Below are 27,201 nucleotides of genomic sequence, written 5' to 3'. Positions count from 1 at the left end.
GCAGACAATTAGCGATATGCAAACATGTCAGCATGAGTATGGTAAAGCTGGCCTTCTTTTTGAATTCTTAGATTATCAAAGAATTAAACATCTGCATAATCCAGAGAAATATTAAGAATTCTGTGTATATTTTTTTTATATTGCTATGATTAACCTTACAAATAGATACCACAAATCACAGACTTCCATACAGCATTGTTTTAGTGCAGACTGCACATTTAAATAATACATACCAGAAATACTTTCCTACTTGTCTTTTATTCTTGTAGACAACAACTCCTATGGGTGTTAATCCTAAAAAGTACTCAGATTTGTTTTCACCCTAGAAAATAAAAATGTATGTAATTTGTACAGTTGCAAGCAGAATCACAATACCAGTGAGATGAAGTGAGAAACTCATCCTGGTGACTTGAATACACTATTTCACTCTCTGTACAAATGAGAAAATAGTACTTGACCTATTGACAAAAATTGCTATATGAAAATTTGTAGTTCTGGGGGGAAAGAGGCAATGAAGAATGGCAGTGATGGAAAGAATGGTAATTTCATGCCATGGTGAAAAACAAAAATACTTTTTGTTTTGTTTGCTTACTGAATTAATTTTTGCTATTTGCCAAAACTCAGAAACTGAACTCCTTATTCAGGTATGAATGCAACAGATATCCCAATTTTCAGCTGAAAGTAAATAGCAATTTTCTGACCTATGATACAATCATGCAGTTGCCTTCCCCCTCCTAAAATAGTGTCAGCTGCTACTGCCTCCAAGTGAAGTAGCTCCTTTGGGAGAGCCAAGCTTCTTTTTTGTTGTTCAGAAAGGGCAATGGCATGCAGGGAACAGCCATATGCATCTACTCCTCCAAAGGAAACCATTCCTAAAGTCAGGATACAAATCTCAAACTGCACTGGGAGAGAACAGGGTGAAAGCCCTGCTGCTGAGTGGCAGAAGATCCCCACCTCCTCAATTCACAGTCAATAATTGAAACCAGAAGCAGCTTACAGCTGAAAGAACAAAAACCCTCCTGCATGGCTTAAAAGAAAGTCAGCTGGAAAAGCTCATTGACCTGCCTACTTGAGGCAATAAGGAACAGCCCTGCAAGCTCTAAACCACTGGAGCATGAACAACAAAACTATCAGCTGTGAGAGGGACTGACCTGAGACATTAAGAAAGTATCCTGCGTGATTAAAGGGCTGACAAAGGTCAAGCACACCTGGCAAGCTCTGCCTGTGCTCCTCTGTGAATCAACTGCTAAAGGCAACTTTACTTTTAATATAACCAAAGGAGGAAAATAAGTGCATCTCAATATGTGTGATGCTTCAGTCTCAAATTAGGGCTTCTGCTGCTGTAGTAAGGTAAGTAGGAACAATGATGTTCATAGGTTACCCAGGCAGGGATTTCAATGCACAACAAAAGCAAGTTATGAGGTAAAAAAATTCCAGGCTATACTAATTTAACATCATTTTGTTAGATCATGTTGGATCTTGTTCTAGTAACTCCCCAGCTTTCTGGGAGGGGAACAAAGCCTGGGATATGAATACAATTAAGCTACAGGGTGCATTAAAAGCTACTTCATATTGCAGGCTACACCCTTTACAGAGAAAATACATATTTAATCTTCAGGTAGTATCTTATTTCTTTATTTTCTTTCAAGTAATTTTACAAAATACAGATGTCTATTTCAGTGGACTATCTATACTACAACTCCCCATTTGAACACCTGATCTTCTTTTATTAAAAAACAAACAAAAAAAAACCAAAACAAACCTGCCACAAGCAGAATAATTCAAACAAGACAGAATGATGTGTTTTCCCCGGGAGCACATAGCCTCCAGGTGATAACTTGGATACAATCCAAATATACATGCTGGCAGACAAAAGAAATTGAGGGGTTTTCTGAGGCAACACCGACAACTTGTAATACTGCCTGATACAACATGGGAAGAAAATGGATACATACTCTGATCTTTAGTAAAACCTTGACAGTAAGTATTTTAAAAAGCTAAACATGCTATTGCTACTCCACCCTAATTTTTGCAATGGTATTGAAAAGGTTTCAGGACTCACTTGTTCTTACTTAACAAAAATAATGCGCAAATTCTTCTGTCAAAGACAAAGGCAATAACCCTCACTCATATCTCCTGACACTTGCACAAATGACTTCTTTTCTAGCTGAATTGTTTATATAGAGAGTATAAATTAGTTGTTTTACAGGTGCAACACAATCACAGCATTTAATCTTTAGGCTTTTGTATGTATGAATTACTGAATCCTTTCCATTGTAAGTATGTGCCCCTTTGCATTTCTTGAGTGGTGCTCCCTTTCTAGTTAACCTGTGGCAACAAAACTGTGTAAGTGTTGTTTCACACATTATTGGAGCAATTATTTTTCACAGTTAACACTTACATAAACAGGGTGGAGATCCACTCCATACATTTCCAGAGATTTGGCCACACCCAAGTAGTTCACTTCTGCCTCAGCAGGAACTTGACCCCTGTAAACAGAATTATTTGTAATAATCTTGCAATTCCAATCAACATATTGATCACAGATCAATAGCATCATTGATCATATCTATATATGATCAAAATAGATAATATATAAATAGAGTTTTCTGGACACATCTGCAGCCTTTCTTACCATTTTTTTAGACTGTCATTCTCTTTTCAACACTGAACTTCTTATTCCAATTAAGACTAGCTCTCCAGTGGTTTCCTACCACAGATATATATGCTGCATATATATAATGTTTGCCTAATGCAGTGGCTAACATTTTCCTTGTTGTCACAAACATGCTTCACACATTTTATTTTTAGGCTTCAATGCAAAATAACTTTTTTTTTCCCCAATAACTACATTATTATTAATAAAGCAGGCATAGTATGACTGGCTGTGGTACTACCTCTCCATAGCAGTGCTGAAACTCCTGAAAGCAAGGCTCATTCAGATAAATTATTACTTTCTTCATAAAATCTTGTCTATAGTAAGTCACACCAACTGGTCATACTCAGGTCTGCTACACTGAAAACAAGATTTGGAGGCTGTCTCATGAGATTAGCCATTTCAAAGATCTTGCCTGCCTTCTGAGTTACAGATATCAATCCATCAGTTAAAAAGTATCACAGACAGGAAGAAACTGGCAAAACTGGTGAGGGAAAAATCCTGGCTAGTAGGAACATATTTAGTGACAATGGATTTATTTTCAAAAAGAACAAAACAACTAAATAAATTCAAAGCCATGTCCTCAGAATTTAATTTGTTCTTCCCTTAATATCTGCCACTGAAACAAGAACAAGATTCTCTTTTGTAAGCTTGAAATAGTTGAAGCCATGTCTTCATTCTCACTTCTTCTCAATAATTCTCTAAAAGCAACTGGACTATCACTGGGAAAGTACAGCACATCTTGTAAAAATATCAGCTTAAAAAGATACGTATCCAGCTTCATCCTGTTGGTTTTCTTGGGGAAATACTTGGATCTGCTACGTTTCAAATTCAAGGTGTCAAGTAGAGCATTCTACATTCAACATTTTGACCAAAGATCTGGAAAAGTCCTGCAATATGCACATTCTTGCTTCTGGTGTCACCATTCTCTTTAACCTAGAAACTACCATTCAGGTCTTCTGAATTTGTGTTATGGCTGACAATGAAAAAAGAACTTCCAAGTTCAAAGACATGAAACAGCAATGCCAGCATGAATGCAATAGGTATTTAAAGATATCCAAAGGCATTTAAATGACTTCTTAGCATCTGGAAGATGGACTGCTTCAGCTCATTTTATCCATGTAGTAGCATTGCCACTTTTCCAGGTGCTCTTCTCTCCAAGGACTTCTGGAAAAGCAGCAGACCTGAAGCTTGTAAGAGAAATCTTTCTTCAAATCCCAGTAGATGTGTCATTCATTATCTCTATTCAGAAGACACAGAACACTGAATATTTGGCACATCAGTAATGTCACATCTGTCATGTCTTTCATACATTTTTGCTGTAAAAATTTACTCTGCTTCTTGATTTTTAATTTAAAGTCTTGCAAGTAGCTCTCAGAAATGGAAGCAAAATGTTCACAGGGGGTGTATTGTCTCACTGAGTTCCAAGCAGGCTAAAAACCAGTACTGAGCAAAGTGGATTACCCCATTACTGAATTACTGCTAGAATACAACACCAGTTTAAACCTATTGTTAGTCTTTCCTTACTGACCAGGCTTAGAAAAATGCTGACGCACTTACTCTTCTATTCTCACCTGCCTCTGAAAAGGCTCAAATGTCAAATAAATGTTTAAGTGTGTTTTTATAAATACTTTCATAGCAATACATCATGTTTTAGCAACTGAATTTGCAAAAATATTGAAGGAATTGAAGATGTAAGCTGGAGTTTTTGAAGGAAGCAGATGGAAGCCAGAGGTAGAAGTCCTCCCAAAAGCAGATGGAGAAGCCAGAATGTGAAGGGATGAAGGAGTGTCAGGGACTGAAAGAACTCCCATTAGTACAAAGGGTGTTTCGTTTTTATCATGTGTGAAAACACCAACTCTCCTCAGTATCACACATCCCAAAATTAAAGCAGTCATTTCCAGGAATGACAGAGCTGGCAAAGTGACAGCTACACTCTCCTTCAGATGGACAAAGGGCACCTGACTGCCCCTTGAGACCCTAAACAACATCAAAGGCTACTTCTGAAGCTGAATATCAGCAGAATTTTTGCTTTCCTTGTGTCCCACTGGCAGCATGAAATGCTGATTCAAAACATTGCAGCAGCTGACTTGCCAAGCACCAGTCAGTGACAGATCTCCCACAGTCCGAAATGGGGACTGGCAGCAGTACAGCATCATATCTCCTGCCTGCACTGAGGGATTCTATCTCTCCTCCAGCACCAAGTGTTTGCTCCCTCATATATGGGCCCCAAAGTCACTGCTTGATCCTCCAGGCATGCCCGAAAACATCAAGTCACCTCACACTGCTCTCTGACCTTGGAGCTGTCATGCTGGTTTATAGATGGGACAACAAGCACAGTATGCAGGCTGCAGTCAGAAATCCCCTCTGCCTTCTTCCCTCACCTTCCTTGCTTACTGAATCTCCAAATAGCTATTGTGCTGGGTAAAAAAAAAAAAAAGAAAACAAGAAAACTGAGAGGGAACATGCAACCAAAACCAGTTTTTTCTTGACGTAACCAGGAGAAGGAAGGTATATGTAGTACCACAGCTATGCTGAAAAACAAACAAAAAAAACAAACAACAAAAACAAACAACAACAAAAGACAAAAAAAACAAAAACCAAACCAAAACAAAAACTAAACCAAAAAGAAAAGAATAAAAGGTAAAAAAACCCAAAGCAAATAAAAAACACAAAAAAAAAAACCACACAAAAAAACCCACCAAAGAAAAGCCTCTGCGCTTCTTTGCTGTAATCTAAAAAGAATAAAATGCTTCTTCCAAACCATATCACAAACCTGTCCTTAAAATGTCTCTGAGACAATCTGGGATGCCCTCAGCCATTATAGCTTCACACTTCTTAGCTGAAGAGACTTTGGTCACCTGAGCAGAATTCAAAGATGGCAGTGCTGATGGTAACAGCTTGGCTGATGTAGCAATGAGTACACCATGGCATTCCTCTCAGTTCTGATGCTGCTAAATCCCTGACACCCAGCCGCAGCCAAGCAGCAGAACAGTACCAGAGCTCCAGACGAGTTAAATGTTGTGATACAGATCACGTCCCTGCACAACCACTGGCTTCTGAATCTACAGAAACTTGAGAGTGAGAAATGAAGGTCACTTAGTTCACAGCACTTCATCTCAAGTTTCATTTCTCACAAACCATTTCTGTGATGTTGAAGCAAACTAACTAGCTGTGACTCAGTTTCCTCTCTCTGGAATGGAAAAAACAATACTTTTTTACTTCACAGAACTACATGTGTTAAGTTCTCTGAAATGTTTCAATTAGTATAAGGCTATCACACAACCACACAGAAATAATTACTGACAACAGTAATTTCTTTCCTGGAATAGAAAGCTCAAGTCAAAGTGGCAACTGGCATAGACCCAGTTATTGGAAAACTTCTCAGAGAACAGCTGTGACCCTGAGTTAATACCTATTCTCATTAAACAAGACACATAAAACATTAACATACAATGCTATAGGCAAAAATTACTTAACCTTTATCTAGACCATGGCTTCATTATAGCAAGAGAATCAAGAAATTTAGATCTACTACAAGACGGGTAACTGATTGTCTTTGCATTACTTTGACAAACACTATGATGGATACCCTCATGAAAGGGTCCCCTTTCTGTTCTCATCTTCATAAAAGGTTATATCACAATTGCACCTAACTTGCATTTCTTATAACGAGCTTCTTTACACTTACCAGGAACATGAACTTGGAGATAAGAAAGTAAATGTTTATTTTGGCTCTATGTACAGTTGAACTTCTGGCATATGGTTTATTAAAACTGCTGGCTCTGAAACACCCATGCCTAGATCAGACACACCTCAGATTTCCAATTATAGTCCTACTCAGTTCCTAAAAGAACAGCTTCAATATGTAAAATCTTTTCAGCTTCTGAGAGGTATAACTGGATTCCCTGCGTCCTTTCCTCAAGTTTAGAAACTTCCACTCTGCACCACAGGCTGTTCACCCCCACCTACCTAACATCCCTGAGTCTGGTATTAACTGCCAAGTTAACAACAGTATTGAATTCTTACATCAGAGTCTTATGTATCCGCTCTATGGCATCCTCCAGCTCTTCCTTCTGGTCGGGAACGAAGCGGTACTCAGAGACGTAACCTGCAGTGTGCTTGTACGGGTCATAGTCCCCCAGCTCAGCTACAGGAAACAAGGACAAAACAAAGGACACCTGTGCTTTTCCTCAACCAAAAAAATGTGTTATATTATAATTATAATCCACTTACTGGTGCCCAGCCACCCCTTTGCAGCTGACAGCCAATTTAATTAGCAGTCAGATAAGGAAAAAAGGAAGACAATACAGAACTATTCACATCAGCACACATGAAACCAACCAAAAATTGCCTTCACGCATTTTAAAAGACATATAGAAGGTTAGAGCTAGAAAGAGCTAGAAGCCTTGACAGGAAACCTACTGGTCTTACAAGCCAGACAAAATTTTGAGCAAGCCAGCAAAGTTTAAATTCAATGGCATTGACTACTTAATAGCCTATGCAAAACATGTATAGAAGCAAAGTATAATTTTGTAATATCTATGCTCTCATGATAAACTGCTGGCAAAACCAATCCATATTATTGCTGGACTTTAACATAAGATGGGAATACAAATTGAGAGAGATGAATCCTGAGAGTCCTATAGGGAAGTTCTTCATATGGTAACTGTTTATTGTGAAGAATCACAGGCTTTCCTTTTTCAATAAAATATCAGTGCAACTCCTGGGTATCAAATTCACTTTAAAAATAAAATAGCTTTCAAAAGATTTTTCTTAAAGAAAATAACATGATGAATTGCCAATGAAATTTTCTTTGAAGCCTGAATTTGTACACATTAGTCACGTTTGTTCATATGCTGCAACATTATTATAAAACAAATATGCATCTTGGCTAGAACTCAGATCTACTGATCTTAACTATAATTCCATCTATGTGAGAAACTCTGCAGAAGTTAGTATTTCAATTTTTTATAAACCTGGGTAGTATCTGTTCATTGAATTTCTCTGAGAAAGAATTCACAGGAGCTTTCTATGCAATGCCCATTAAGCCAAAAACATAGCCAAAAGGAGGCTTCAAAAGCCAAGAAGGAAAAGACTCATCTAATTACTGATGTTTCTTTACAAGATGTTGAAATAACATCTCTGGAAAAAGGCAGTCATCTGCTCAGTAGGGATGTTGAGAAGTCTCACTGGAAAATCTCCTTAAAAATTATGTGTTCAGTGTCTGAGACAGACATTTCTCAGGTGTCTTTACATATTTGGAACAACTGCAAGCCCTAAATAAATGGACAGAGTTTTTAATACAGCCCATGCAAATGCATGCTTCCTAATGCCTGGATTAGCTTTAACTCACTGTACATAACCTTAGTCATGCTTTAACTCTTCTCTCTCACAAACTTTCTCATTGTTTTCCAACAAAATATGTGAGAACAGAATTACAGGAACAGGACACTACACAAAGACAACAGCTTTCACCACTTTAAATAATTACTAAAGGGCATGAATTTACTCTTTTTATGCATTTCTCATAATAAAATGAAGATGTTAACATCATTGCATATTTTCCTGCTTCACACTTGCAGTATTTCTTCAGGGAAGGCATGTCTGCCATTAAAGTGAAATGTGAATTGCAAACAATTTTTCAGAGGACGACATGTCATATTTCTTAGATGGCAAAATTAAGTCAAAAATAACTGTACACGAACAAATACCTCCTGAAATTTTAGCTTCTCAGATACATATATAATCCACCATGAAATCTTGTATTATGCCCATTCCCATCACACACAAGTTATTCTGCCTTGTCATTCTAAAACGGATATAAAAGGAGGATTACTTTTTTATGTTATATAAAGTGTTGTTGAGTCACATTTGTAAAACCAACAAAACAAATAATCTTTCCTTGATACATATCACTTTAGACAAATCTAAATTTAACACAGAAGAAATTACAGATAGAGGTCCCAGCATGGCTCTTCACACAATTTTTGGTTGCCAATTTTGTTTGAATATAGATCTTGAGTTGTAATGGAAAAAGAATAACAGCTCCAGTAGACAGACAGCTCCTTTCAATTGATTGCTAGTTCTATTAAGCATGAAGAATATAACATCCACTTCTGAAAAGATCTCTACTGATGAATGTAGATAAATACTAAAGAAAATTAAAATTCTTCACTTCAGGTCAAATCATATTCTCCTGCTAAGTAAATATGCATTCATATTGACATAATGTAATTTTTGAGATAATATTTTATTTCCCAGATTTTGTGATTTGAGGCTGCCATTACCCTTTGAAATCTGTAAAACTCCTGATGAAGGCTTTGTCATACTCTACATATAATCCAAAATCATTAAGTCTTGAGTACTTGATAAAATATTCCCCAGCGTAACAAAGAATGTTTAGCAGAGTCTTCAGACTGACTTTAAAGCTTCTTCTTTGCATTAACTTCCATATTGCTCCTGCATTATCTATTTAGGATGGTCATTTATTTACAGCTGTTGAAGTGAAATCAGTCACGCTACTTCTGTTTGGAAATGAATGCATGAAGTGTTAATAATGTCTTCAGTCATCACTTAAAGTTAATCACAATGAGGACTGAAAGGAATAACCTCTCAGTGGGCCAGGAGAACTTACACTGAATTATGTATGCTCCCAGCTGTGCTGCAGTGTTGACTGGACAAGGCAAACGGCCCTGTAGAACATCTTGCTTTACTTGCAAGAAAAACTGATACCTAAAACACAGAGATAAAACAAAGTTGTTATTTCAAGTCCAATTAGTATTTAAAAATCATCCCATTTACTGTGCACATGCTATGTACCATAACTGGGTGATAGTGAATGTCTGTATTCCTCTCTAAATGACTTCCAATATTGACCCTGAAGTAACAACAAAGATTAATCCAGTGAAAGAACCCAGAAAAGGGAGCACTCCCTACTTTTCCAATCTGCTTATATTGTGCTGATGCAATTAATTATCTCCCTAAAATGTCATTTCCCTCTTTTAACCTTCAGAGAGCAGTCAGAAAGAGGAGAAGAGGGATAGGAATCAGAAATATTGAACAAGAAACCTATCAACGGGTTAAAGTTTAACCTCATCACTGGATCAGTGTAAAGAAGGACTGGGTATTGGATGCTTACTTATTCAAAGTTTTCCCCTTTATATACCAGAGTACCAACTACAATGCAGCAGGTGGGTTTGATGGAGCCCATGAAAAAGATGGATGGGTGTGCCATCAGCAACTAACTGAATCTGTCATAACACAGCGTACTTTCCTGCTTGGAATTGCAATAGCAGGGGTGAAAATGTAATTTTCAATGTCATAACCTGCTTCTACACTTGATGAAGCTGAGACCACTTAGAATGAATCAATATGCACAAAGGGTGGAACAGACAAAATAACAAGCAAGTCATTATATAAAGGACCTGCAGTTTTGCAACTTCCCATAATCATTTATAAAAAATCTTTTAAACATTTTTTTTTATTTTGTCTGGTTTTATTACAACAGATTTATGCAGTGTTTCACATCATCCTAAGTTAATTTCTTTCACTGATTTCCTACAAAATGAAAAAATACAATGAAGGTAATTTTGTACAGCAAAAAAAAAAAAAAAGTCTTCCATACAAGCACATAGCTTTTCCATTATTCACTAGCTCAATTTTATCTACATAGAGCCATTCAACTACTCTGCAAATAATTTATTCTGTGTTAGTACAAGTAATTTATGAAAGCACCTTGGAATGATCTGTAAATTCAAAGTGCACCTACACTGATTTCAGGGAAGTTTACAAACTGCAGGTTACATGATAGTTGATCCAGAAAACTGAAGGTCCAACTGAATTTTCTAGACTTTATCAGATGAAACTCTGAATAAAGATACCCATGTCTTTCTAATTAATTTCCCCCAGAATTTATGCTGTGACAGATGTTATAGTAGGAATGTCCATCCTCTATAAAATGTTTAATGTTCTCTACCTTAGAGGAACAGGGCATTTGCATAAAAATTCCTGGGAATATGACTGGACAACACAAAGAACAGACACTCAGTGTTTCCTCACTCTAAGCAATATCTCAGTCCTGCTTCTAGTTTATGCTTGCAGTCTTACCTAGACAAATCCTCCCTGTAAGAACTATGATAACGACCAAGATGGTTTTACTTCCTCTGTGGAATACACAGCATCATCTTTCTGAAATGAAATGCATTTCTGATGCACAGATACTTCTGTTAGCATTTCTCCACCTCCACAGAGAAGAGCTTGGAAGGAGAAGATGCTAGAGATATTATCCTTGGAGGAGGTACCTATATTTCCGTAGACTCAAAATAAAGCAGCATAGGAACCTTCAAAATACACCCGCATCCTGCACTGTTAATTGCTTAAGTGACTCCTCTAAGGTGAACAATTATAATTCCTACTGAAGCTGCTGAGCTCCTCACAAAGCCAGGCCTTTTGTCCATACCTACAGCTGAAGCAGTCCCATCTTGTGTGCTCTCATGCTTGTCATGCATACATTAGAGTGCCTAATTGCAAGTTTTCTCTAGCAAACACATTCAGCAAACACTGCAGTGTTAGCTTTTGCTGACAAGCCAGACAGATTCTGCAAAGTAATTACAAATTTGACAGGTTTTCATTATTTGCAGAGTAATCATGTAATGGCACAGATCATCAGAATCTAGTAATAACAGTTAGCTCTCATGTCCATTAAAATATATAATAAATACATGCTCCAAAGAAACACATGAATTAGCACAAAGCAGTTAACACATCACTGGAATTACACAATTATGCAAAACATTACTATTATTGTTATCATTATTATCATTATCATTATTATGGAAAAGAGGGCCTTTAATGCCTCCTAAGTGGAAGGGCCTTTAAGAGACCCTTCCAACCCAAATTATTCTAAGGAGATGGTGGTGGTGGTAATAGTAGTAGTAATAGGAGTAGTATTAGTAGTAGTTGTAGTAGTTACTACTACTAGTTGGTTTCCTGAACAACAAAAAGAAAAGCCTTCCTTCCAAGATTTAACTATGGGAATAAGTGTTCACAGATGTTGTAGGCAGTTGACTGTTCACTGTGTTTCATAGTAGACTGACAATACCACTTTCCTAGGCTGTCCCTCTGTACCACCCAAGGTGCCAGTTCTGCATGACCAAACACTGTTGAGTCATGACCAGAAGCATCCAAATGACACTGCAACATTTCTTGACTGGATCTGCACACTTTATCAGCCATGCAGATCACTGGATGGACTTATCACAGGGCAAAGCTAAACTTGTGAAAGTTTAGCTCTCTGCCTTCCCCCTGCCTCCCAGGGGCCACCACAATAGACTCTGTGGCCAAAGTTCCCCTCCCCAAGGGACATCTGTCTCTCCCTGTGAGCTGGATTTAAAGCTCAACTGCGAAAGTACAAGAAAATGGCATCAAATTTCCATAGTACTGGGGCATCCCATTGCTGCCAGCTTATGCTCTTTTGCCTGCCAAATCACAGCATTTATTATTTTTACAGGCTAGCCTGGGTCCTGTCACTTTGGAGACTTCCATTCCTATTGTGCCAGTATGGAAACAAAAGAATTTTCTCACTATGGAACAAAAAAAAAAATTCTGCCTGTGCTACAACCTTTGATTCAGAAAAACTAAAAACCTTGCATGCATAATGAATCCTCATGTGTCATAGTCTCAGGACATCAAAAGTATTTTGGAATTTGCAAGTGTTTAGCACTAACTCCGAAATTTGCAATTTTGCTATTAGTGTGCTGACTTGCATTATTGCAAGCACACAAATTTTGTTTGCCTACCTACCCAAATTCTCAAATTTCCTTTTGAACTTAAAACTAATTGTCAGAAGAATTTAATAAATAAAACAAACAGAAAACCCCAAAACTATGAGAGAGTTCAGATAACCATGTGTGTGTCTTTGTGCAAGTATGTGCATGTGTTATTGTGTGCATCCTCATACCTTGCAGAGGACAAGCTTAGCTAAAAGAATCAGAGGCATGCAACTCTTCAATTTCCTTCACATATTTTTAATAAGACCAAAAGAAATCCCCTTGAAAAGCAATTCTGGAATTTAAGCTATGGCAAATAAAGAAGAAAATTCCCTGTATTTATATCTGATACCCAAGTAAACTCTAAACTTGATTATAGCATAGTACAAATACAGCTGTAAAAATGCATACTGAAAAGAAGAAAAACACAATTACCAAAAATGCACATCAAGGCCCTTTGATTTTTGATGCACCAGAGAATATATTTTCTTCTTGGGCTTCCTACCAGTTGTTACTATCAATCACTGTGAAGTTAATCAGAATTTTCTTCCTACATAACCAGTGTTTAAGCAAAAGCATTCAGATGTTCAATGAAAAAAAAAAAAAACAAGCCAGGCACACCACAATATGCACCTGGCCGAAATGTATTGCTACCCTGAGATCAACAATTTATGCTTTTATTAAATACTGTACCTTGTTATTTCTTCCTTAAGTTTACACGGATCCTCTGCATAAAATTTAATGCCAAAATACAGAGTGTATGGTGGTCCAGCTGCAGGAAAAAAATTTGGTGTAAAAGTGAGTTATCATGAATTGCTACTTGGTGTGAATTGTTACTAGCTTACTACAAAACAGCTACTAAGAAGCTTATCTTAATATTTTATGAAACTTGAAATTTCCAAAAAAATGTTACATTCACACAGTAAATCTATGTATCTACACTCATTACACATAAGGGGGAAAAAGGATTTTTATTATTACTTTTTTAATATTTTAAATATTCACATCTTGACTGTCAATTTGGAATTTTTACTTATTCTGAATATTTCAATTTAGCTTTCATTACTAAATTACTACTTCTCCAAGATAATTTTTTATTGCTTGATTTTGATGTTAAATATTTTTCCAGTGAAGCTTTTTGAAAAATGTAATTGTGCATTAAATGTGATGCCTGTCATAACTAATAATGCTGAATACTAATCCCTTCCACACTTCCAAGTATCATATGGTTCATCTTTAATTTTGTGCCAATTAGATTTAGAAATATTTGGAGAAGTTCTTCTAAGACACTTACAAAAACATTGCTGTCCTGTTATTCAGGTAACTCAGTAGAAAAATTCTCACAGCTATATTTATTTAATGCATGCTCCACTTTTACATATTTTTTAAAAAGATCTGTAGATACCATTCTTTAATTGCAATAAATATAACAGATCTAGCATCTGCAATACCTGAAGACTGACAGTAATATAAAATCTATTATCAGTAGGAGGTATCACTTTTACTTTAAGAAGAAGAAGGGAATCTAAGTTGGTTATGGTATGCTAAGCATGATAGAGGCATCACAGCTACTATAAAATTAATTATACAAATTAAGAATAACACCACTTATTAGCCTAAAACAAAATCTAAGCACACAAAAGTCTTTGGACAATAATGACACTGTTAAATGATACCATGAGCTATCCATGTGTGAAATTTTGATACAGCATAGAACTGCAGTAACAAACTTGTTAAAAACTATAAATCTGTTGTGACTAGAATAGAGACATTGTGCAAACTGGGTAGATGGAACATTGTTACTTCATCTTCATCCTTTAAGTTCAAATTAAATACATACTGTTTATCAATTCTTTGTGTTCAGCAAGCGTTTTCGCAGGATCCAGCCAGTACTGCAAGACAGGTAATTACAGAAATTAGTTACTTAACTTTGAAAGTTAACACAGAACAATTGGTTATTTATACCACTTAACCTTCTCTTCTCCTTCCGTCATACTGAGATGAAGAGGAATTGCATTCTCATCCCTGGAAGAGAGAGTGCTGCTGCTTGTGCTAGTAAAAATAAGTATGAGCTGCCATGAGAAAATATGTTTTTCTGTGAGCACCACAGGTCTTGAGAACAGCACAGGTGAGATTAAACACTTCAGTTTCGTGGAGAAGAGACAAAAATCTCATCTGCCTTTTCATTTCTCCAGTGAGTATTTAGCACTCTGGCCATGGCACAAACCCATGCTTAAAATCACTGCATAGCTATTTATTATTTCAAAGGCTGCCAACATTTTCCTGAAGAATGCAAGAGGTATGGGGAGGAGCAGGAGATTTCAAGCACTTTATTTGCAAGGCAAAGATGAATGGAATTTCATGGATAATGCAAAGGCATTCTTCAAGCTAAAGTCATACAGTAAAGATAAGAACGTTTAGACATCCAAGAACCCCAGCACTGGGGCCCTTCGATCACACCTAGGCACACCTACACAGTAGTATGTGTTAGATACTTGTTAAATGCTTGTACAGATGGATAAACAGCGTCAGGTATAGTTACACTACCAGGCTGATAGACTGAAGTGCCAAGAGAAATGGACAAAAAAAAGTGTCTCATTAATCCAGCACACTTGCACAGCAGCTGCTGACAACAAACCCCAGAGTGGTGAATGCCAAATCAGCTCTGACACACTGCCCTTTTCATCTCCTGGCAGCCACTATGACACTCCTCAGTGCTCTCCCACCTGTGCCCCCCCTGCACAGGCTTGCAAACAGCTCAGTGCTGCTGCAGACAGATGGAGGACCCAGGACATCCTCATCTACCTGAAAGGGATTAATGCTGTGAATCTAAAAGAAGTCTTTAACATTTACAGAAGAAATGGGGGTTAAAAATCATCATATTTCCGTAGTCCTAACCTATGCAACTATCCAGTTATTAAAGGGACTAGTTTACTAATTGTTCTTTACAAACACATATAGTATTACTTGAATATATTTTATCTACTCAGACTGATTAAAAAGGTATAATGTTATTAAAGAAAATAACCCCTTTTTAAAATTTAGGTAGAAATTACATTTAAAAAATGTTTTAAAGTACAGCATCAAGAATAAATGTTCTCTTTTGTCCTTTGTACTTTTACAAATCTGGCTCCCATACAAGCCAGATATGTAAGCAGCATCCATCCAAGCTCCATGAAGTATTTCATATTTAGCCTTTTTAAGAGCCTGCAAGAACTTTACCACAAATGTGGAATCTTAATATTTTGTATCTGCATAGGATTAAACTCGGGTCAAATTCAAGCAAATTTGCTTGAAACAAAATATTAACTAGGTTGAAATGTTTGCTGTAGTATCAATCAATGAAATGTCTGAAGCAGAAAGATCTACCAACTTCAAACTAAATGCTGGACCACCTTACTTAGATTCTTACAAACCTGTACCTATTCTGCCACACGTATCAGTCTTTGATCACATTTACAACAGGAAAAAAAACAATTTTGAAGAGAAAATGTGTCATTTTTCAATTATAATCTGAAATTATCGAGATTTTCCCACAATCTAAGATAACATTGAGAACTGAAATTGCTATGTCAGATTTTTCCTGCAAATGTTCATTGCAAAGAACATCAATCTGCTGAGTTCAGGATGTTCCTATTATATAAGAAATGGAAATTTTTTTCAGGCAATTTCTACATAATAATATATATTTAATGCTACTGTCTTTCTACATAGATTATATTTAGTATCATTTCATCAGTGAACTGATCCTCCTGCACTTTAAAACAATATTCTTAGCACCTGTAACTCACCTAACCATCAGCTTTGTGTCTGACATTCCTCTAAAATTTCTTGTTTTACTCAATATTATCAGTTCTCATTTTCTTTCCAATGGTTATGACATCTAATATGCTCTACATTGCATGGCATTAATTTCCTGTATTCCCACAGGTTACCTCCTACCTTCTGTGCCGTTGGGGGCTGTGTTTTCAAACAGAGCTTCCTCGTAGCAGGGGAGAAAAACACACCTACACTGCAGGGTAGGGGCATGGTGCAGTATGAATTAATACCATGATATGTCCTTCTGTATTTCTATTTCTCCTCTTGGAGTCCTAGGAAGGTATCAGCATACAGTACATTCCGATTATAATAGCTCAGATTAGCACTATCAGGTAAGAAAATAATATTTTCATCACAGCCTGCTGTGCAATTTTTTTTATATAGCATGATTCTTTTGGCATTTCACAAAAGGCAACACATTTGGGCTTCAGAGGCACCCTTTCCCTCACCAACTTGTGCTCAGCTTCTCCTGACATACCACATATTGAAATTGCTATCTCTGCATTTTGCATACCTCAAGAAAATACTGGCTTCTTCCCAACCAGTAACTAGCTTGGCAATCTGACACACCCCTGGCAAAGCCATAAAGGCAGTAGCAGAGGGGCTGGGTGGAGACCACAGGAGGGCTGCAGCACAGCTGGAACCAGCATGACAGTGGCTGGGCAGCACCAGTCCACCCAGCCCCTGGAGAAATACACCCCTGGGACACTGTTTTCTCCAAATTCTAAAGCAATGAGAGACTGCAGGGGGAACAGTATGGCCAGCAAGTTGAGGGAGGTGATCCTGCTCCTCTTCTCGGCCCTAATGAGATCATATCTGGAAAACTCTGTCTAGTTCTGGGCTCCTTAGTGCAAGAGAGACAAGGAGCTACTCGATAGGGTCCAGTGAAGGGTCTCAAGAGATGATGAGGGGTCTGGACTATTTATTTTATGAGGACAGGTGGGAGCTGGGCCTGTTTAGTCTGGAGAAGAGAAGACTGAGAGGGGATCTCATTAATGTAAATAAATAGGTGGATGCCAACAGGATGGTGCCAGACTTTTTAGTGGTGCAAAGCAACAGGATGAGGAACCATGGCCTAAACTAAACTAGAACACAACAAGTTCCACCTCAATATGAGAAGAACTTCTTTCCCTTGAGGGTGGCAGAGCACAGGAACAGCTGCCCAGGGAGAGCAAGCAGTTCCTCACTTCAGAGACATCCTAAAATGACCTAGGTGTGCTCCTGTGTCACCTGCTCCAGGTGACTCTGCTTTGTTAGGGGGTTGGACTGGATGTTCTCCAGAAGTCCCTTCCAACGCTAATGATTCTGTGATTCTGGACAGAGTTTCCTAAGCCACCACCAGCTTCTACTACACACATTCTGGTGACTGTTCTCACCAAAAAACAGTAGATCGGGCACAAAGTCCTGGCAGATGAGGCAGAAGACACAACTGCCCGTTCCAGGAAAACCCAGCTGACTATCCAAATTGAGAACCATGAGGACAGCATCTGGTGTCAACTTACACTAATTTGGGTGCTCTCTGCAGCAATGCAAAAGGCTCCAATGAAGGTTAGATGATGAAGCACCATAAGGCATCCAGTGGCACTCAAAGAAAATTGGTCTTTCTTTTAAAGAATTTGCAACATAAAGAAAAGTACTCAAATACCACCTAAGAAGAAGCACCATGTAGTTTGTCAACAGAGGCACTAGGAGATTAGGAAGCACTGCTAACAAAAGACAGCAGAAGCTGCACCCATCTGTTCACTGGGGTGAAGTTTTATATAATGGAATTTTTAATTCATTATTAAATGTTGTATTTTAAGTAATTATTAGAAAATATATTTTGTTGTTCCTTTGGAGACGTGTCTTGTTCAGAGCACTAAGTAGATACAAGTAATGCTATTCTGACAGCAACTTGTAATCTTCCAGACCTTGATTTTTATATGTGAATTCTGCCCTTTTACTGTGAAGAGTTTGAGGAAACCCAGAATGTCAGTAAAGCAAAATTTGTGTAATATGACCAAATTACTACCCTAGAGATAGGATCATCCAATTTATGCTTTATCCTACTGCTCGTGGCCTTGCCTGTGCAACCCAGTTCTGTCAATCTGTTTGCTGCATCCATCCCGTCTCACAGGCTAATTAGTTTGTTGGCTGTTCAGGAAGAGACCATTTTAGTGCTACATCCATACACAGTACATAGCACAGGGAAACCTTGTTCACTCATTAGAGCCCTACTGGTAGTACTAAAATAATTATGATACCACCCACATAAGAGATAGCTCACTAACACAGCACTTAAAAGACCACCTGGAAGTGCTGAGGCATGTAAGAGAAATGGAGAAAATAACTAAACAAGCCCTTTCAAACCCTTAATAAGAAAAATATTTCTTTTGTGACTGGTTTGTGTTCTTGAAAATACATTGTTTTGTCTACAATGCTTTATTCATCATTCAGTTAAATATACAGTGTGACAAAACAAACTGACAGTACAAATAATAAAACTTTCCCCACCACAAACAATGTATTAATAGGTAGCCCAACCCCCAAACACTTTTCTCCCTCTAAGACTAACTCAAGATCATGGTTTTAAAACTAATTAGCAAGGTAACCTTTTTCCTCTTCCCTCAGGAAATCTACTGTGGTCGATCCAAAAAATAGCCAGTCCAAAATTCAGATCTAGGCTTCTTGCCAGCCACTACAGGACTAATTTCCACAACAGCCCAGAGACTTTTAGCCCTAGTCAGCATGCAACTAAATATATGTTTACAGCTAAAGCACAAGGTGTTGTTTGTTGTGTGAAAACTTTCCATTATAGTGCCCATTCTTAACGGTTTAGAAGATTTCACTAAAAATTGAAAGCTAGCAGCATAAAACCGCACATCCAAAAACACATTAAAGTACACACAGTAGCAATGTTTGGCTCATTTATGAACTTTGCAGATAAATAAGCATCAACTTTTCTTTATCCTTACACAAACAAACAACACGAACTGCCCTTTTTGCAAACATTTGTTAGAGAAGGGCCCAGGTGCAAAGGCAGCAGCACACACTTGGCCAGTCACTGTGGCAGTATCTCTGTGGCAGGGAAGGAGCACTCCATAGGTCTGCACACAGCTGAGCTTCCATATCCACATGACCAAGCCAGTGTTGGTGCAAGAGCAGGCAAATGACAGAAGTGGGATAAACACCTTTCTAATCCATGGGAAAATCGAGAATCAGGTGACTTCCTGACATTGGATTGGCCAGAGGATGAAGACTAAAGCTAACATTAAATTTACACCACTGGAGCACCACATGAGAGAAAAAGTAGAACAAAAGTATGTACTCTAAAATGTTCTTTTATGTGTCCCTTTCACAACAGAGGTGCAATCCCCGTTAATACTCCCATTTTCGTATACACCACTAAATATATCCTGTATATGCTTCTGGAAATATTCCAAGGAACAATCACTTCTATTTTACTTGCAACCACAGCAAAAAGGAAAACACTTTTGAGAGCAAGCAATACCTACCTGCTCTTCATTCACACCTCAAAATTATCAGGAAAACAGAACCACCATTTTTAACAGTCTATCTTTAGTTCACAGCTGAATCTGGATTTCATCTTCATGGAATGAAATGGTTAGAAATTTATCAAGGAACTGAATTCATAAATTTCTGGACTATGGCACAGAAAATACAGGGAGTGAGGCAGTCTGTAGCTCTCAGTAGCAATCAGTAGTCTGTGTAATACTGTTTTAAATTCAGTCCTTACAAGATCAACTTACAAGTCCAACAAAATCAACAAGATTAACAGAAGAAATTGGCAAATATTTAGCAAATTCAATAAGTTATTACTATAAACAGATAAAACAGGGTCTTGTGCAGTGCTATCATAACAAAACACTGGCTTCAAAACTGTAATGGCTTGACTTAATTTAACATAAGCCAGGCACTATTCCCTTCATAATTTTAAGGTAGTATGAAGACCATCCTGTGAATACAGATCTGGTTCCTCTTGCTGAGCACCCCCTGCTCCTCACCTCTGCCTGCAGTAATCTGCACAAGCCTTTAGCAGGATAAACAGTGCTTCTCCAAGAAACTGCCTGCTTTGGCTGAAACATCTCAGCTGGCTGAAACACCTCATGTCTGTTTAGGATGGTAATGTCCCAGTGGAAAAAGGCCTCAGATGTGGGGTGAGTCCCTGTCAAGGAGACTCTAGAGAACATGGGCTCAGGGACACAGAGATGGTTCAGGCAGAGTGAAGCAGGCTGTGGTGCACTCAGGGACACTGCTTCCCAGGCACTGCACAGCTAAGCGAGGCTGAGCAGCACAGAGCATCAGGCACTGGCTTCAGGACACAGTACTGAAGAGGAAAAAATATCAATCCTACTTTCATATAATAATTTTTTACTATTTGTACTTTCTTAATTTCATTTTTCAACAACACTAAGCATTTGATGCCGCTCATATCTAAGATGTTAATGGCTATTTCAAGACTTAACTGCAAACAAGCAAAAGAAATTATTAATGGAAACCTGAGCCAGGAAACAGTGAAAGTTAAGAGAAGTATGACAATCTAATGTTTTACAGGCAAACAGCACAACAGGGTAGATTTTATACATGGTAAATCCAATCTGCTGTGTCTTTTACTCACCGTTTGATGACTTCGGTCACAGTAGCGCAGTCCAAAGTAATCTATTTCCACCAGGTTTAAGTGACGGAATACATAGCCCAGGACAACCGACCCTTTTGTTGACTTCTGTGGGAAAAAATTTACAGAGCCTAATCACAAAGATGCTCTGCCTTTGTCAGCAATGTGCAGTGGTATTCATGCATTCAATCAGCTTCGTCTAAAAAACAAACAAAAAAGAAAAAACCGAGGCAGCTGCCAGTGCCTTTAACAAAAATTTCAGCAGTACAGATGAGAATATTTTGCATGTTAAAAAAATAATTCTGTAAAATACTATTTGGAGCTGGCAAGGTAGTAGTTACACAATACCAAGAGGAAAACAAACAAGAAAACAAACAAACAAACATAAACCCCACAGCTCTGGTGAACACAGCATTTTTCAAATCTCACTCACCCTTCTGGTACAGACCTGTCACTCAAACTCTGACAGTGGAGATCAGGAGGCAAAACTGCTCTTAAGACCTAAATTATACATCATTAACTTCTCTGTTACAAATCTTTCTAATTAAGGTTAGATTTTATTTGTTTTCTTGTAAAATATTTTTGATAGTAGAAGGGGGAGCAATCCAACACCCTGAATTGACATAATCCCACTGTTTTCTTGAATAGCACTTAATTAAGTGTCCACGACAGTATTTGCAAACAATGCTGGGGACAATATTGCAAACAACATTGTGCTGTTAAGAATGTTCTATTAAAAGCTCACTTCCACCTGAATGACTCATATTTGTTGGTTTGCCTGGCAGCCAACAACAAACAGATGAGGAAGATGGAGAATAATTACACAGAATGATTCCCCCTCAGAATTAGTTAGAGCCTTTGATGATTACAGTCCTAAATTCCACAAGAAAATAAGGACATAACTCATAATTAGGTTCTGCTTAGCTGTTTCATATTTTATAAAATACTAGACTGTAGTAAAATCACCACAGAGAAAAGAAACAAGCTTTGGGGTATTGTTTGTGCAATTTCACTTTCTAACCTATGAAAAGATAATTTCAAAATTAAAATGGCAAATAATGGTGAGTAAAAAATCATTTAATTTAGTTCTGCTGGTGAAGTATCAATCACATCACAATGGTGAACATCTATTTTTCTTTTCAGCAGGTGCATTTGGTCAGGATTCATATCTAATCCCACCAGCAGGGACAATACAACAACTTCTGGTGGCCACTCACACACTAAGCAAGCCATGACAAGGTAAACATCTCTTGTAGGCTGGAAATTGCACATCTATGCTGTTCACCAGATTTACTATATATTTGCTTAAAGCAGGAGATGTACTCAAAAGGTTCTCTTTGTCTAAAACCATCAGACTGGTTGTTTACATCAAGCAACTGCAATTACATATTCCCTCAGCGTATACAGTGAGCCTTAATGATCAGCCACAAAATAGAGGGCAAACTAGGGGAAAATATGACTAAGGTAAGCAGAAATGCACTGAATTTCAATTTATAAAGTTGAATAAAGCAGAGCAGAGTATCATCAGTTTCATCAGCAAGAAGCCAAACTCAGGTTGTGAGAACAAAGCAGGACAAGCTTGTAGAATGACTATCAAGAGCACTGCAAAAAAAAAGAACAAATCAAAACAGACCTTAAAAAATACTAAAAATACAAGTTTGACTACTAGACAGTAGGGATTTAAGACTGAAGTAGTAATTATCCTTGCTCATTTTATTTTTAAATTAGTTGTAATTCAAATGAAGCAGAGGAGACATCCCATTAAAATGGACATTGTTACCTCATCATTCATATATTAGACTTGATGATCCTGATGAGCCCCTTCCAGCTGGCCTGTTCTATCATTCTGTGTCATATAAGGTGAATTACCTTCAGCATTGTTAACTATTTCCATCACCATTTAAAAAGCACAACAGTGTCTTGGGAACCTAGGACTGGACAGACATCTTTAGAAACGCACACAAGAAAAGTTCAAAATAAGCAAACAGCCCTGACTCCAAATGACCTATGCAGATAAATGATGGCAACACTTCCAGCTGGGCACTAAACACTTAGAGAATGTTTTAGACTAAGGGATCTCCACCATCAGCCCCTCAGAGTCAACAGTTTTTGACACAGTTAACCACAGTGAGGTCAGTAAACCCTTGCAGAAGGTATAGCAAGGGCTGCCTGCACCAAGGACACATCAAGTGGTGCCCACACAGGCCTTGCTCAGCTTTTGTAATTGCGTGAAGTACAAATCTGTTTGCTTTCAATGAGCTTTCCACTCTTTGCCCGACTAGTACCATTATTCACCGCATCAGCTGGTTTTCTTAACAGATTTAAGAAATACTGATTGAGCCACCAAGATGAAGCTGCCAATTTGACATGCAGGCATCTTACCATATTCGTACACAATCCTGAGAGTAATCGAAGAAGTTTAGGCCTTACAGAAGTTCAACTTACATGACTCTGCACCAGTTTAGAATTTAGAACAATTACTCTTCTTGGCTGGAAGTCTTCTCTTTCATTCAGTTGAGGACTGCACTAGGAGTTTCTGCGACAGCTTTTCTTCTGACCCTAAAGCTGGTGTGTTATCCCCAAGAAACATGCACTTTTCAGACCTAGTTTGGTTAAAATTAAGGGTACCTTTCTTTCCTTTCAGAGGTAAAAGACTTTTAAACTGCTTTTTACTTAGACTTCTAGGCAGAGAAAAAACATATATACCTGTCAATCTATTCTCTCTTGACACAGCTCCCTTAACACTTCAATAATTGCAGGTTCTGCAGAAATAGGTGGTCTGGCTGTGAGGAAATGCTGAGGCTGAGCAAACCCATCCAGCGTGCAATGGCGGAGGGATCTCCACCTTTACAGCAGCAAGATGCTCATTGCTTTGGTTACCCTCAGCAAAAACAGACTGCATGTTGTAGTCTCCACAGCCTTCTTTGTCAATCCCTTTCACATCTTTCAGCAAAGCCTGCTGAACACAAAGAAGTGCTTTGGAAGAGAACAGCCAGGATGTGAGCCAGGACCTATCCTCACACCCTTCAAACCTCACCTTCCTTAACCCCATATTCTCCCAGCACTGGGGAGCACTGTTCCTTGGAAAAGCACTAGTTAGGTAAAACACTGACCCTTAGTGAAACCACTGCAGACTCCTTTTCAGTTGACATTCTGATTTTTTGCCACATGATTTCAGGGTTTCATGCAAATAATTTGCATCTTCAAGTCGAGTCAAGAATGAAGTTTTGGTGATTAATCCCTTAGTAACTACTTCTCAGTCCTCAAACATATTTTACTGCATTTGCTCAAAGTTTTGCAAACTAAGAGAAGCCATCTTATTTCCCTGATAAAATTTCAGCAAAATTCAGCAAAGCTGGAAACCAAAACTATCAAAGACATTAACAGGATTACATTCACATCATATGGCACTGCAAAAATTACATAATCTGCCTTGCATTAAACTCAGACTTGCGAAAGGTTTGCATTCTTAAGAGTTAAACCAAGTACATTTGAAAATACCATCAGCAATGCTTTCAAACGAGAACAAAGAATTGTTTCAATGAGTCATAATATCTTGCTTTACATGTTAGTACTGTGGCTTTGTAAACCAGAAAGACAGGTTTGTACTGACTAAAGAAAATGACAGTCAGAACATTCAGAAGAAGGCTGATTTAACTGCAGTTTTCTTAATCAAATTGAAATTATTCTTTTAAAAGCTGTACATACAGTACTGTGTTTTAACATATTCATATTACTCTATATTTAGACACCAAAAATTCGTATCTTTACACAGTTCACTGCTTTTTAGCTCCAGTAAGATTTTTCTTGTATTTTTCATTTTCTTCTCTTGCATTGTACAGAGCAGTGGAGGCCACAACAGAACTATTACTGACATTAACTTAATTTGAAGACAAAATCTCTGCCCCAGTAGGATGTTAGTCCCTCTATTGAAGGAAAAATGCTGTAGGTAGTGAAGCCTCTTGTTATCAAAAACAGTGCATTGTCTCTTTTAGATCAAGCAGACATCATGATGCTTTTCTCCTGAAAAAAATTCCATCTTCACACTCTTACAACCCAGAAAAAAGGAATATGCACAAGAATTCATGAGCCCTTGCTCAGAAAAATGGGCTTAGAACTTAGGTTGAACACAACCTTTGCCTTTTGAGATGCCCCTGGATGCTCCCATCCAGAGTCCCTGGGATGCAGCATGCTTGGTGGTAAAATTGCAATATTTGCCTTATGTTACTAGGGAGAGATTAAAATTATGCAAAATGGCAGCATACAATTGTGTGAGAGTGAGCAGACAGAGCAGAAATATGTATCTCCAAACAGCATTTTCTCATTTTTATTTTGGCCTATTCTTCCTCCTTACCTCAAGCTCAGAAAAGACTAGCTACTACTGCAATTTTCCATCATTTTCCCCTACAAAAGCAGCAAAGCATGAAATCAAAGTTCCTAGTTTTAACAATGAAGACTAAGGACCCCTTTTCCCCAAGGCAGTGTGCCACCCAGACCTCAATTTGCATACCACATGTTCAAGCAGAGAAAAGTTTTTAAATTAAAAATGCTAAATATTTACAAATATTCACCCAGACAAAACAGCTTAACCTTAATTTCCAGAATGCATGTCCAAACAGAAGAGAATTTACACTAGTATTATTTCATACACAAGGTATTCCCCAGCACAATCATAAAACAGAAGTAAATACTTTTAGAAACTGAGAATTTAACAAATACAAATAAAACATCACAGGCTGCCCTAAGCACATATCATTAAAATGAACCATCCAAAATGTACTAATCCATCCGTGCCTTTCTGCTTGTACTTCACTGGCAGCAGATATACCAACATGTTTTCAGAGGTTTTTGTGTGAGAACTCCTTGGATTTATTGATACAGGCACAGACCTCCCTAACACTGTTCCCAAGGACTTGCCATGGTGTCTGACCTGCCTGGATGTAACAGATGACACTGAATTCTAAGTGGCCTATATTAAGATACCTGTAGACCAGTTTAGCTTTCACTAATGGTCAATCATTGCATTCCAATCAGAAAACACTATTCTAGAAAAAATATCTGAAGATGGAGCATATTTTTTTTGGTTTTGCAATCATTGTATCTGTCACAAATTTATCTGCTTAGGGGCCAACTCCTTGAGAGAGGAATACATTTCTAGGAGCATGGGCTCCAGCCAGTTATACATCTCCCCGTGTAACTACTGGCCGGAGTGCACTTTGAGACTTTATCACAGACAGACATAAAATCATTTACTTCACTCTGAAACACAGAAGAAAAGAAATTAAAGAAATGATACTTTAAAAATGTTTGGCTTTTGGGAAATTACTTCAATTCAGTGAGGTCCTTTTTTGGGAAGAAGATGTAAGCAAGTGTATTTATATTTACATGGTAAAACAATGCAATCTGGGCCTACACACACGTTAAAAGGAATGCTCTGAGCATGAAGCAAAGCCCAATGAAGACAATAAAGGGCAAACAGAGCAAGGAAATATGTAATGGGAAGACAACTAAATACTTACTAGTGCTTTAAAATTGATCTCTCCTCTGCAAAGAAGGATATTGTACAAAATGGAAGCAACTGGTTCTGTTTAGAGTAATTCTAGCCATATAAACTCTATTTTAAAATCTATTCACCAATCTATCCCCTGATATTAACATTATCCAGTTCATTAGCATCTACATTCAACATATGACAGATGAGTTAGGCTACCAACAATAATGCATTTCAAGCTTTCACAGAAAAGAGCTTTTCGGAAGAACTGAATACCAATGAACATTTCCATCATTCTCATGTACTTCGAATAATTCTACACCTCAGAAAGGAACTATGACTATAATAATGGAATTTATAAATACAAAATACAACCACTCATTGGGAATGGCAAAGATGTAGGTTACTACTGTTTTTCTACTTTTTGAAACTGCTCTTCACTCACAGCTGTGTGACATGGCGTACCTTCTTTTCAGGAGAAGGCCCTTTACTGTAGGAGGAGAGCAGCTCCATGGTAGAGCACTTGGAAGAAGTGTTACCATGGCAGAGAAAGGATGCTGTACTTACTTTTGGCACATAAAGTAAATAAAGTAAGCATCCCCTGTTTTCTAGGTGATTTTTGTGACATGGTTTCTTCATTTTTTTTTCCATACATTGAAGTCTTTCTTGAAACCTTTCTCATATAAACTTGTTGCAATTTTAAAAGTCTATTTTTGCTGCTGCTTATTTTGACATTCTTGGTTGGTGTTTTGTCCCCCTTCCCCCTTTCAGTTATTTTGCCTGATTTCTTTCTTCTGTCTTCCTTTATTTGTTATGTTTTATTATAGCAATATTTCTCATGTGAGTTCTG

At 37.7% G+C, this 27,201-nt stretch overlaps 1 protein-coding gene across 1 annotated transcript in view; it reads right to left on the bottom strand.

The window, feature by feature from the left end:
• The window catches only part of EPB41L4A (erythrocyte membrane protein band 4.1 like 4A), a 116,281-nt gene that overhangs the window by 53,014 nt on the left and 36,066 nt on the right, over positions 1–27,201 (bottom strand). Inside the window, exons 2-8 of the mRNA XM_062513175.1 lie at positions 20,864–20,968; positions 14,267–14,318; positions 13,120–13,198; positions 9,294–9,391; positions 6,686–6,806; positions 2,402–2,489; positions 234–322 (exon numbers count right to left, since the gene is read on the bottom strand). Of these exons, the coding sequence (XP_062369159.1) occupies positions 234–322; positions 2,402–2,489; positions 6,686–6,806; positions 9,294–9,391; positions 13,120–13,198; positions 14,267–14,318; positions 20,864–20,968 (632 nt within the window). The remainder of the gene's footprint in view (positions 1–233; positions 323–2,401; positions 2,490–6,685; positions 6,807–9,293; positions 9,392–13,119; positions 13,199–14,266; positions 14,319–20,863; positions 20,969–27,201) is intronic.

The sequence above is a fragment of the Cinclus cinclus genome, chromosome Z (assembly GCF_963662255.1).
Source record: "Cinclus cinclus chromosome Z, bCinCin1.1, whole genome shotgun sequence".
In the NCBI taxonomy this organism is placed as follows: domain Eukaryota; kingdom Metazoa; phylum Chordata; class Aves; order Passeriformes; family Cinclidae; genus Cinclus; species Cinclus cinclus.
Note: the sequence above shows the minus strand (reverse complement) of the source record. Positions and strands in the feature narration are given on the sequence as shown.